The 14,242-nt window shown below is 36.9% G+C and overlaps 1 protein-coding gene across 1 annotated transcript; it reads left to right on the top strand.

Moving 5' to 3' along the window:
* The first annotated feature begins 401 nt into the window (after positions 1-401).
* Positions 402-3,648, top strand: LOC149632454 (uncharacterized). The gene is made up of 4 exons (XM_089851124.1): positions 402-524; positions 586-714; positions 3,216-3,411; positions 3,476-3,648. Exons 3-4 carry the CDS (start codon positions 3,216-3,218, stop codon positions 3,646-3,648), a joined length of 369 nt encoding a protein of 122 aa, XP_089707250.1. The 5' UTR covers positions 402-524; positions 586-714.
* The last annotated feature ends 10,594 nt before the right edge of the window (positions 3,649-14,242 follow it).

Genomic DNA, 14,242 nt, shown 5'->3' with positions numbered 1-14,242 from the left:
GTGGATATTTTTCAATCTTTTAAAGAAATTCTTTTCCTCATTCTTCTTGGAATTAGATCGAAAGAGAAGTTTCTCGAAGGTCGCTGGAGGGGAAGACACGGCCTCGAAGAACAAGTTTGCCCAATGAGGCTGGATTGCAAATTCTCTAGAGATACACACTGAAGTCCGAATGTGAAAAGTATTTTGCTTGAGCTTAAGTTTATAATATTGATCAAGTAACCAGCGGGAGGCTTAGTCACCCGCTAAATTTGGTTATATTTTAATCCTTTGAGTTTTATAATGACTTTTACTGTATAAAACGAAATTAGACCTATACAGTCTATTTTTTCTCTAGACTATATATATTCCAACCTCAATGTTATAGCGCTTCGGCCGCTCCCACGCTAACAGTCTTTGGGCAGTTTGTTTCTCCGAAGTGAGTAAGTCGTGGTGTCTCCTCTCTGGTCGTGCTATACTCAGTTTTTTCTCGCGCTCGCAATAGCCAATACGCTTGGGCTGAAATTTACTCGAGCTCGCGATAGCCGGTACGTTTGAGCTGAAAATTTTACCGATCTTTGTGTGCATGAAGTTATATGAATTGAATAGTTAAGTAGAGAAACATTGTCAAAAATCTGCAACTGAATTCTCTTTGATGTTGATCCTTTTAAGCTGAAAAGAGGAAGAATACCAACTTGGCAAGAACGGTCAAGCTTTTTTGGACTATTTCAGACTGAAGTATGATTTTAAATTGTCTATGATAACAATTTAATCTGTCGGATAAATATATGAATCAAAATGGAACATAAAAGGGGCAAAAGAAGGAGTTATAAGTGGGAAAAACCTCTAAGTTCAAGACAAAAAAGACGCCAGAGAGCTGAATATATTAAAAATATTTTTCGCCGCTTACCCAAAGATAAAATGTCATCCCCAATTGATAATAATGAACTTAGACTGATAGATATTAGACCACAGATATTAGATTCGATAAATTCCTCTGATGAGACGAATGTTACAACAAATACTAGCAGTTTATCTGAATCAAACCATTTAGATGTTCAAGATAATTTAAGTGGAAGTTTGGCATCTAGAGTTGATTCTCCACAAAAGGCTGAATCTTGTAATTCCAGTGATGATAACGATTCAGACAGTTCTATAACTTTCTTAACACAACCTGACAGCTTAAGCAGTTCCTCTGAAGACGATGTTAATCTTGACATCGCCTTCGATATAAAAAATTGGGCAATTAATCACCAAATTAATCATTTATCTCTGAATGACTTACTTCACATTCTTAGGAATTATGGGCATGATATACCTAGTAATGCAAGAACACTTTTGAAAACCCCAAGGGAATCTACGGGTGTAGTTAGGGTAACAAATGGGGAATATTGGCACGTTGGTGTCGCTAATGGAATTGAAAAATTTTTAAATAGTAACCCTAGCTTTGAAGAGGAAATATCGCTTGCTATTAATATAGATGGTCTTTCTATTTATAAAAATTCACTAAAACATTTCTGGCCAATATTAGCAGCTGTATTTAGTTTCACAAGAGGTATGATTGGCACGCCTTTCGTAGTTGGAGTTTTTTGTGGCGATGTGAAACCAGGAAGGCTCGAGGAATATCTAAATCCTCTTATTGAAGATTTAAAACAATTAGAAGCAAATGGATTTTCTTATCAAAGTAAAAAATTCACGTTCAACCTAAAGGGGCCGTTTATACTAGATACTCCTGCGAGGGCTTTTGTTAAAAAAACAAAAGGACATACAGGTTATAATTCTTGTGACAAATGCACAATAAGGGGAACAAGACCGGCGCACACTACATTATTTCGCTATGAAAGAAATGCCAGAGAAAGGACCGACGAGTCTTTTAGAAATATGGACGATGAGCATCATCATTTAGCTGGAGATTTGTCACCTCTAGCCCAGTTAAATATTGACATGGTTAAGCAATTTCCTTTAGACTATATGCATTTAATTTGTCTTGGAGTTACAAGACGAATTCTCATTGCATTTTTGAGTGGAAACTTGACAGTGAGACTCAGTAAACTTCAGGTTGAATCATTATCTAGTAAACTTAATTTTTGTCGCCCATATATTCCCTCTGAATTCGCCCGGAAGCCCCGCGCCTTGAAACATGTAAATCAATGGAAAGCCACCGAGTTAAGACAGTTTCTCTTGTATACTGGTCCCATAGTACTGAATGACATAATAAGGCCAGATGTTCTACAACACTTCAGGCTTTTGCAATGTTCTGTGTATATTTTAGCACATCCTTTACTGCATAAGTCACATTCAGATTACGCAAATGAGCTTTTAAATATATTTGTTAATACCTCGAGCTCATTTTACGGCAATGAATTTCAAGTCATGAATGTCCATGCCTTAACTCATGTTGCAAAGGACGTTGATATCTTTGGACCCCTTGACAATTATAGCGCTTTCCCTTTTGAGAACCATTTACATTTTATAAAGAAACGTCTGAGAACACCCAACAAACCATTGCAACAGTTAATGAAACGGATGGGGGAGTCAAAATTATATGCAGTCTCACGAAGTGAAAATCCTGTCAAATTAAAAAGACCATGCTATGGAAATTGCGAGTATGTACCCCCAGATAGCCAGTCTTTCAAGAAAATGGAGACTCCTAAGTTTATTATTTCAGTTTTTCCTGGAGACAACTAATTTTTACTTGAAACCGGGGAGGTTGTGGTAGTTAAAGGTATTTTCCAAGATTCGGAGCAAAAAAGTTTTGTTTGTGCTAGAATATGCAAATTCTTTAAAGATCATTTCGATTACCCATTTAAATCCTCTGAGTTGGGAATATTCATCGCAAAACTGTCAAGTCGAACGAAAATATATTCTTATTCTCTTCTTAAGCAAAAATGCCTACTAATTCCTAAAGAAAAATCACCTTTGGTCACAGTGATCCCTTTACTGCATAATGCTTAAACTGTCTTGAGATACCTTGAACTGTCTTGAATTGGAAAGATATTGGTCAAATCAGTCTTTTAGGAGTCTTGTAGCAATTAGATTTTTAATGCATATATTAAACTAATAAAGGTATAAAACTGCAGATACGAACTTGGAACTCATTAGTTAATGGGGGAAAAGAAAGATTATTAGAGACCAAAATTTGGTGGCTGATTTTAGGTCACCCTTGATATTCCAAACCCGTACTATCGATTTTAAAAACTAGTTTTTAAATCTGAATGTTTTCAACACGGTAAATGTAGATGTATGCCATAGTGCATTTTATAAAGGAAGATACAGTTGACATAGTGCCGATATCTTGGCTCATAAAAAATGATTCTGCGAGTTATTGGCCTCCTGAAGGCACAAAATCGCGCGATATTTCGAAACTTGTTCAGAATTGTGAAGACGCTGTGCTCTCTTGGAACATTTTTCAAGTTAAACTTTTGGCCAAAGCAGGTATAAGCGAAAATTTCTAGACGTATGCCAAGGTTTTCACGAAAAAATAACATGCTTGTTTTAGCAACTTATTCGAAAGCTAGAACACTCAGTATTAGAGCGGAAGTTACTTCAGATATAGCGTCTGAATCTGATTGCGGCAAGGGGAAACGGAACAGATCGTCTCAAAAAGCGAAACGTTACAGTACCGACGAAAGAGATGATAATGGATCAGATTTTGATAATGGTATTTATTAAGTGGTAGCATGCATTTACACGAATATAGGATTCGCATGCCTATACCCTTTGTAAACTTACTATCAAAAAAGATTGGCCGTCATACGATGGGTAAAAGACGTGTTGATGAAAGAGCGGTTGAAGGAGCTATAGCAAAGGCGCTCTAGAGTTAAGGAAAGTGAATGAAAGACCAATCTCTTTTGACATTGACCTCAATACTACTGTAGCGGGTCTATCTATATTCACGCGGCAGTGTATACACTAGTTTATGGTGTTAGTGATTTTTTTTCAAACTTCCAAATATAATCTGCAGAGAATCAGCAAAATCGTCCGAAGAAAGCTAGCACTAAAGGTATTCCCATAATATTATATAGTTTCGGTCAGAATTTAAAGCCATATATTTCAATTAAAGATAAAAGACAACAAGAAAGTAAGTTAGGAAAACCTAAAAAGAAGCCACTTATTGATTTACCAAGCCCTTCGCTTTTCAAATCAACAAAACCTATGCCTATCCAAAAAGAATTCCTTATACCAGAACAAGCTTTTTCATAGAATAAACAAACTGAACCAAACATTGAAATTATAAATTCAAGTGAAAATAATCCTACAGGTAAAGAAAATTTATTTCATTTATTTACATTTTCTATGTAACTATGTATATTCTCTGCAGGCCATATATTGAAGAAGGTTTACACCAGTAGTTTTGATTTTATGGCTTATTTCTACTCCTGAAATGACGAGAACCCATTCGGAGTGGTGCCCTTAAGAGCGGATCTGGATAAAGTTAAATTGCGGCCGTCAGTCAGCAGCCGCTCTTTAAGGTGTTTATAATTGAACTCCTTAAGGGTTTTCGATTTTCATTGAAGTTGTCGCTCGTGACCAAAATTTATCACTCTCCTCAGCTTATTTAAATTCCCAGTTACTGATGACGTAGGCAATGACCGTGGAGATTTAGTGGATAGGCATAAGAATTTCAGAGAACTCTTTTCAGGTGAGATAGTGCGCTCAGTTAACCAATGTATTATAGAGATAGACGAAAACTACAACCATGAAACCGGCCAAATTAATGAAGAACCCAATTTAGCTGAAGAAAATATAACACTTCGTATGTTTCAAAATATCTTTTAGTTATTTATGTTAGGTTGAATTATATACGTTCATTATTGTTGCTTTAGAGTCAAATAATGAGGAACCCGTCTTTGGAGGGTCGCCTTTACCGGAAATGTCCGTACCACAACCGAATTCTAAACCAAATAAAAGTGTTCAAGATAATACCGCGAAATCATTTGAAAGAAGTAACCCCCTCTCCTTATGTACTGATCGAAATAATGCACGAACTCCGTCTGAAACAATTTCACCCTCGAAACGGGGACGATATAATTCAATTACTATGGAAGAATCCAATACAAGACAAAAGGACAATTCACAAAATTCTACTTGTAACAGAACAATTTCTTCAGTCACAAGATACAGAACAAATTGTGCATCCCCATTTCTTGGATCTAATGTTGAATACAGCCGAGCTCGTTCCAGCGCAACATTAAGCTACACCCCAACCAAACGAGTACAAAACTTGACACCAACCAAAAGAGTACAAAACTTGGCAACAACCAAACGAGGACAAAACTTGACGCCAACCAAACGAGGACAAAACTGGACGCCAACCAAACGAGGAGAAAACTGGACGCCAACCAAACAAAGACAAAACTGGACCCCAAACAAACGAAAACCAAACTCGACGCCCACAAAACGAAATTCAAACTCGACGCCTACAAAACGAAATTCAAACTCGACGCCCACAAAACAAAGACGCGGACCAAACTCGACTCCCACTAGACGTGGAACAGCCTCGACATCAACAACGCCAACTAGGCGAAGAGTAAATTTTTCACCCACTACACGTGGACCAAATTCTTCACCTGATAGACTGGGTCAAAATGATCCATCTACTAGACATGGGCCTAGTTCATCAACACCAAACACCAGAAGACTACACCAGAGATCAACTGGTAATAAGCACAACATCATTTCTAGCCTATGAAAACCATGGTTTAGCTCAAAGTTACTTTTGAAACATGTTTCTCGAGGGGAATTAGGCAAAACCATGGTATTTACCAGCCAAATTTATTTAATATTTAAAGTGTCCGATGAGGAATTCCGTCAGGCGGTATATGTCATGTTTGCTGATGTTGACAAAAAACTAGGTCTCATTTTCAATGCTATTACACGCAACAATCCAACATCCATTATTGATGTTGGCGGTATTCCTCAATTACCAATAACGTCCGAGGAGAAACTCCTTGAGTTTGAATCTCTCGCCAAAAGCTCAGTTGAAAAAGGGAAAATAGTCTGTATAATAAAGCTTTCATAACTGAATTGCATCAAGTGTAATCTCTTCCAATTCATAGATATCAGTTCTGGGATCTTGGGGAGGAAAAACTGTAACGGATTGCACACGAAGAATTCTGAGAAACACATTTGCCCACAAACTTGTTCTGAAAATGAACTGGAAAGGGAGCAATGGCCAAATTGGTTTTTCTAGTTTACACATGAAGCTCATGGTCATTGGTAAGGTTAAACTTTACAAGTTAAATAGAAGTAATACTAAATGTTTTACAAAATAATTTAAAAAAATCTATAGAAGCTGTTCGTCAAACTCCAAAACTAAGAAACACCCAAGAATTTGAAATAGAACGTGTGATTAAAAACTGGCTGAAGCACAAAAATGACAGGGATGGTGGAAGAGATGTTCGCAGGAAAAAAGCTTTGGAATTAAGAGAAGTGAATGTAAATGACGTGGACAGAGAGGGCACTCAAGATGAAGACAGTGCTTAAGTGCATATATATTAACTGTATGAAATTACACATTATGGACTTCAGACCTTAAATTTCATTTCCTTCGAAAGTTTCAAAATTAATTTTCCTATATTGATCGATTAATGATAATTTTCCTATATTTTTTGATCGATTAATGATAATTTTCCTATATTTTTTGATCGATTAATGATAATTTTCCTATATTATTTGCTCAATTTATGATAATTTTCCTATATTTTTTGATCGATTAATGATAATTTTCCTATATTTTTTGATTGATTAATGATAGTTTTCCTATATTATTTGCTCAATTTATGATAATTTTCCTATATTTTTTGATCGATTAATGATAATTTTTCTATATTTTTTGATCGATTAATGACAATTTTCCTATACATTTTGATCGATTAACGATAATTTTCCTATATTATTTGCTCAATTTATTATAATTTTCCTATATTATTTGCTCAATTATGATAATTTTCCTATATTTTTTGATCGGTTAATGATAATTTTCCTATATTATTTGCTCAATTTATGATAGTTTTCCTATATTAGTTTTTATTTATGATAATTTTCCTATATTATTTGATCAGTTTATGATAATTTTCCAATATTCTTTGATCGATTTATGGTAATTCTCTTATAAGTACAGTATTATTACCTGTTTTGTTCAAAGAGGTATACGCCTTGATAGTAAAAAATTGAAGTATTTTAAAACTTCGAAAAATATTATGTCATTACGATTGTGTAAGTTTTATTAAAGATTTGTTTTCTAGGATAATCTAACGACTATCTTCACTAAGAATGTGTTTATTATGTATAGTAGTAGTATATATAGTAGTAGTATATATAGTAGTAGAATATATAGTAGTAGTATATATTGAGCAGAAACATACCTATTATTACTTTTTTCTAAGTTTCAGTTCACATTATTTTACAACAATGATGAAAAATAAATTTTAATAACAATTTTCCCTTATAATTTTGGGTTGTAAACTTTGCTTAACTGGTTCAAAATAAAAAAAACAGCGGGCTCTTTAAAATGTTAGCCTAAAACGTGTCAATTACAATGCTTATAAAATGACAACTTTAAAATCAAGAACAAATCTTGGGGTTTTAGTAAATTGATAATTAACTTGAAATTTAGCGTGGAACCTTTAAAGTTTTAAGAGTATATATGCAGTTCTTAGTAACTCGAACTCATAACAGCCATCAATAAAAAATAGGTTAATTTATACATAGGAAGTCAAGGTTTTTGGAGTATATTATCGGGTTCGCGGAATATGGGATTATTGGACGGATAATTATACAATTTTAGTAGCGAGAATAAGTCGGGAAAACAGCGGTATAAAGGCTGGGAAAGTAATGTTTTTATAGTCGGAAAATCATTGGTATAAAGGCTGGAAAAATAATGTGTATATAGTCGGTAAAACAGTTCGTTCCAGGTCGGTACAATAACATCTTCACAGTAGGGGAAGTAACATATTTCAAGTCGGGTAAGCACTGAGTTTGAAGTCGGAACAATTTCTCTTCAAAAGTCGGGAAAATAGGTCTTTTCTAGTCGGTTAAATGTCGGTTTTACGCTGCGACCAAAGTCGGAACTGTACTCGTTTTAAGGTTGGACAGATGCCCGTTTCAGGGATGGGGATACAAAATCACGAACGCTCTATAGAGTTTTATTATAATCGGCTAATAATACTTATATGAGTCTGTGGACAGTCTGCCAAAAGTTGGTCATTTCGACGGTCAATCGGTCGTTTAAGTGACCTTTTTTCGTCGACGCCGGCCCAACTCAACGCCGTCGACGTAGGGCCGACGTTTTAGTGCTATAGGGGTAGCTGGGGGCTCGTCATATTCCAAATTGAACCTGCGTAAACGCCATCAAGGCACACGGGATCGGCCAGCGGCCCCGAAAAACGCCCCTTGAGCAAGTGACAAAAGCTGGACACCGTCAGCGGCGAGCCCTGCCAGATGGTGGTCGGTGACAGGGAAGGATTAAGGCAGTAGGAGGCTCGAAGGGACGGAGGATTTCCCTACAAGCACATCAGTGCCACACGACCGAAACAATGTATCCGCGACCCTCAGAGGGTTGCCAATAGCGAGGTGAGCCAATTAAGGCAACACCTGGGCGGGGGCAAAGCTGCTGTGCAAAACCTTCAGGGAACGGGGCAAAGCTGCTGTGCAAAACCTTCAGGGAACGGGGCAAAGCGGCCGAGCAAAACCTTCAGGGAACGGGGCAAAGCTGCTGTGCAAAACCTTCAGGGAACGGGGCAAAGCGGCCGAGCAAAACCTTCAGGGAACGGGACTAGGAACGGTCTGAACCAATGGGCGATCCCAAGCAACTTCCGAACCAGCACACCGAACTCGGGCCCCTCCGCCACAAGAAGCCCTTTTACTCAGCCACAGTTCTTTACACAAGAGGTTCCGAAATCACAGATAATGAGTATTAAACGTTGGTCTTGAGTGGCGTGAATGGGACATAGGATTCGGGATCGCGAACCCATCCTCATTCTTCGCGGTTTAAATGGTTTCCTAGCTATTGTAGTAGCGGAATAGCTTGGTACTTTGCTAGACTATCAGACCCGAATCGGAACGTCTTCATTCTTAAATCTGAAACCATAACGGCACCAAGTTGAGAATCTCAAATGGAGGCATTTGTGAAAAAAAGGTTCAGGGACCCTATTCTCTAATGTACTTTTGGAGGAATTTCGATCCGAATCTTTACATTCGGACTCAATTTCTCCGAATGAAAATAAAACGTATTCTCTAAGCACCTTATCCTAATCATACGGTGATAACCTCTCCAAATCATTCGGCGGGAAATGGCTTAAGGCCTTGGCGAAATCTACAAGGTAGATCGACGGCTTTTTGGTAGATTTAAAGGTAAAAAACGTCGTTGAATTTATCCTACATTTAAGGGATAATTTCGCGAGATCCAATTACTTAACACAGATTTATTTGTTCATTTTAATATTTTTTCTACCGGGGCTTGTAAGTTAGAGCCACCTATTTTTGACCAATTGCATCAATTATTAATAATTGCAAGATCAAATTTGGTTATTTCGTTTAGCATCTATTTTAATTGATTTAACCATTGATAGAGGGCTAATGATCTACATTAATGAATTTATCATAATTTCACGAGATCCACACAATTGGATTATAATTTGCGATTAATTAACGTTGTTATTCTAGGTTCTCATTGCCTCATATTTAACCCTACAAAAACTTGCGCTAAGTTTCATTCAAAATTCGACGTATATTAACTGTTGTTTAGCGTGTTCTTTAATACCCATTTTAAAAGGATATTATGAAGCAATTTAAGAATAAATAATTTTTTATCAAAAGAAAATTAAAAAAATAAATAACAAAGGAAAAAAAGCACTTGGTTCTATCTTAAGAAAAGAAATCGAAAAAAAGAAAATTTGCTTTGTATTGAATGTGTTCCCAATACAAAGACCATTTCCCAAAAACCAAAGTTTCCATCCCTTCAATTTGAAAGCGCGCCAAATAAAATTGTCCAATAAAGAAAAAGTGGGCGTCAAAAAGTACCATGTGGCTTAAGAGGAAGTGACGTCCATTTGGATTGAGAGAAAATTTTCGAAGTATCCGAATGACGATAAGGATTGGGGTTAGAGAATACGGTTTGTTCGGTAAACTCCGAATGAGCCCGATCCGAATCATAAGGATTCGGAGTGATCCGAATTATTTTCGATTTTTAGAGAATAGCCTCCCAGAGAACACTTCTTTCATTTACATGCTGTAACTGGATGCGGTTATGGTAAGGCGGGGTTTAATGTAATGACAGATAATCAACATCTTACAAATATGATGAGAGTTTTTAATGAAAATATTAAGTCAACAATAGCTAGGAAACGATTTAATCCCGAACAGTGGGGATGGGTTCGCTATCGCTATTTCGGTCAAAGACACATTAACACCACTCTTGAGTCCTGCATCAGATATAGCTTCAGTGACTATTTTTAAAGATGGGGTCGATAACTTATACTTGGAAATAGTTATTTTTATGGTGTTTAATACGTTCATGAAAATAATCTACTCAGTAAAGACTAAAGAAATATCAAAAAAAATTTATATATCGGTGATATATTAGGCATTTCACGCAGTCATTTTCCAAGATGGCGCCCAAACTATCAGCACGTCTTCAGTATTCAAGTATGATGTGTAGACGGTCTTCAACAATAAATTTACCAATTATCATAATTTTTGAAAAGTATACTGTATCTAAATGACATTCCCGGCGGCCATTTTCCAACATGGCGGCCAAACTATCTCATGAATAGCTTCAATATTTTACTATGAGGTTCACACAGCTTTCATTATAATATCTTTAAATTTTCATAATTTTCCAACAACATTGTGAAATAAACCGTACCTAGCATTCACGGCGGCCATTTTCCAGTATGGCGACCAAACTATCAAACACTGTGAAATTTTACTATGATGTTCATGTGGTTACATTCATAATATGCACCAATTTTCGTAATTTTTGAAGAATGTGCAATGCATTATAGCTGGCATTCCCGGTGGCCATTTTTCAAGATGGCGGCGAAAGCTCGCAAGGGACTTTTAGTATATTTTTTGTTGGGTCAAAAACAACACATATACCAATTTTCATCTTTATGTTCAAATGTTCTAGGTCAAGCCCTTTTTTAGCCTATCTGTCCTGGCCTATAGTCAGTGATTTTGTTTTACAAGCTCTTGTAGCAGTCAGTTAATTCAAGAAAAAATAACGGAATATTTTGGCTCTAAAACACATATAACATTGTGTTTTGGCATCTTTTAAAACCATGCTTTTATCTTTTGAAAACCTGAGTCCAATCACTCCAGTGGGCAAAAATTGTTAATTAAGCCTTGGCTTACCTGGCTTTTGATGTGTTTCTCTGCAAGTTTGGACGTACCTTGACTATTAAGAAGGTTAGAAGTTACAAAGCGAAGTCTTATCTTTTTTATTAACACCACCGGTACCGGCTAATTTTATTGTGTATATTTATGTCGCGAACGGATGAGACGAACATCAGTAGCCACCTTTAGTCCGTAATTACAAAAACATTTCCCAGCAGTCTTTGGTGCGAGATATAACCCACCAAAAGAATTGTCTGCTATTCAGTCTGATAGCGCCCCTATGGCAAACGATCCCACTGCATTTTCGGCCGAGCTGTGACGTACGCGGATCCCATTGCCCTCTTCATTGTGGAAGCTAGAGTCCGAGACTCCTTTATGGTTGTGGGCCATGTATGAGCGAGAAATCTTAGTCGAGAGCGGCGACAAGGTTCTTTGCTATAAATTATGAAAGGGAAAAATAGTAATATTAAACGTCAAGTGACGCTCTCATACTTTTTGAAAGCTCGCCCTAATTGTCGGGCTGCGGGCGGGCCCAACAAACGTCGTTACGCCACTGCCAAGAAAGTTCATTCAGTAGGACCTTCAAAACGGCAAATTCAATTCCCGCATCGCCTATTGAGAAGAAATAATTTTTCTAAACACCCCAGTAACCTTTTCCCCGGGCCAAGCTGGCAACTTCCTTTCACTTATTCCTCCCCGAAACCGTTGCAGACGACGGAAGGTTGAACATATTCCTCGGAATATGTTCAGCCCTCCACCGTCTATGTCACCTCCTTCCTTTTCTTCCTTCTCTCCCCCACCTTTCCTTTTTTTATAATTTTAAGCCATAAAAAGCGGACGTCGTGAAAAAATAAAGCAGTCTAGTCTAGTCAAATCATCGAAAGGGAGAACTCTGGTGCCGCGCCACGCGAACGCGAAAATTTTGTATCGCACTGATCCGTCCCTCGTGGAGTTTTCTTTTCAAAATTTGTAAATTTAAAAAGTACCTTCAAATAAACGAGTTTTTCTAATCATCAAGAATATGAGCCGAAGGTATGAGTAATTCTGTTTCATTAAGTCTCCAAACGGGAAAAAGTTAACGGAATAGGCCTTACACTCTTAAATTTAACGTTGTTACGCGGTCCCCCTAGTCAATTTAGGGCTTCGTGAACGTCCTGTGACGGAATCACCCGTAACGACCGGCCAGAATTAAACTAGAATCGGGCACTCCGTTACAGCTTTTTAATTTGATTTATTTATGGGAGTTGACTGATCTTTGGTTTTTAGTTTTTCTTTTATGTTTACACCTCATATTTTAACGTCACAACAATGAAACGTAGCAAATTTGGTTCACGTTTTCGAAAAGTCATAGTTGTAGCGCTTAACCGTTAGTCTAATTAAAACTAAGTTAAATAGACTACTAGCTACAAGTTAAATTCCCGGAAACTCGCGTCAATTTCACTATTGGGTTGAGCGAGAAAAATATTATAAAATGTTGTCTAGGGGTTTTGTGTGTATAGGCTTAAATTAGTAAAAGGGTCCGAATTGAGTTGCCAATGAACCATAATATTTAATAACATAAAACAAATAAACACGCACACCAATAATATTAATCGCGTAAAACTTCCATGTAGAATGTAGAAAAATAATGTCATGCGCTTCAATCCAAAAAGGATTGTAAATAATACGTTAAAATGATTTAAAAGATTCCGTTCAAATATAAGTTAATTAATTATTAATCCAAATAAGGATTTTAAATTACCTCCAAGTAAGGATTAGTCCCAATAAGGGTTTAAAGGTTTAATGTTAAATATACGTTAATTATTGATCCAAATAAGGATTATTACATTACCTCCAAGTAAGGATGGTAACTAAGAATTTTGAGTGCTGGTAAGAACTCTTCAGAGTACAGTTATTATGATAAATAATAATCCAAGTAAGGATTGATTATAAGGTCCAAGTAAGGACAGATAAATAAGTCCAAATAAGGACTGGCGGGTTTGACTCTTTAGAGTATCATTACCAAGGACTTAACCCAAGTAAGGATTAAGACATGCACTCAAATAATTATCCCAGAAGGGAATTAAAACATTAACTCATTTGAGTTAATGTAAATAGTTTAAAATAATAATAAACATCAATATTTACAACGATACATTTCCTGATAGGAGTCCATTCTGATGAACGGTTGGTGGGCGTTCGAGGCTGAATTGCCACAAGAGTCCCAAAGCGTCCATGACGTCTTCATAGATTTATTACGCGGCGCGTGGTCTTGTTATGGGCTTATGCCTCTTTTACGATTTTGGGCCATAGCCTCTTTTCGCGGTTTGGACCGACTGTTTTTGAAAGTTTAATTTCTTTCTAAGTTCTTAAAAGGTTAAGTTCGCGGTCTTGCATCTCAGGAGCCTAGTCGTATCGAGACATTTAAGGGTATCTCAAAAAGTATCAAGTGTATCTTTTTAACGCGTGCTGGGGTTTTTATCATACCCCTGTTGTATGGGCCAAATGTGGTACCAATAATATTTTAGAGGTATACCAACCTCTAGGTACAAGTACCAATGGCGTTCAAGGGGGACGTATTTTCTAGGGTCACGTGGTACCCAACGTAACTGGTCACGTGGTGATCGGTATCCATGATTGGATGGGTTGGTTACCTGACCTTACCACTGCTGACCCATTCACCCCTTTTAACTTAGGGACGCGCACTTCGGCACCGCACACAGAAACTGTCAAAAGTTATTAATGACATCCGCGACCCCGCGACCAGAAAATACAGAAACACAAAATATATACAGTAACAACCTGGTTATTTGTCAAATATAATAAATGACCATTCGTGGCAACTAAACTCAGAAATACAAAATATATACAGTAAAAGCATAGTTAACAATCTTAAAGTTTGGTTCGACAATTGGCAACTCATTTCTCAAAAGGGATTAAATGCTAAAAA

Source organism: Phalangium opilio, unplaced genomic scaffold (genome assembly GCF_054372755.1).
Source record: "Phalangium opilio isolate 3A_F unplaced genomic scaffold, DU_Popi_V2 ptg000100l_1, whole genome shotgun sequence".
Taxonomy (NCBI): domain Eukaryota; kingdom Metazoa; phylum Arthropoda; class Arachnida; order Opiliones; family Phalangiidae; genus Phalangium; species Phalangium opilio.
Note: the sequence above shows the minus strand (reverse complement) of the source record. Positions and strands in the feature narration are given on the sequence as shown.

Coding starts and splice junctions, on each gene's coding strand:
- LOC149632454 (XM_089851124.1), top strand. CDS start 3,216: ATGTATGCCATAGTGCATTTTATAAAGGAAGATACAGTTGACATAGTG. Junction 3,412..3,475: donor TAAACTTTTGGCCAAAGCAG/GTATAAGCGAAA, acceptor TGCTTGTTTTAG/CAACTTATTCGAAAGCTAGA.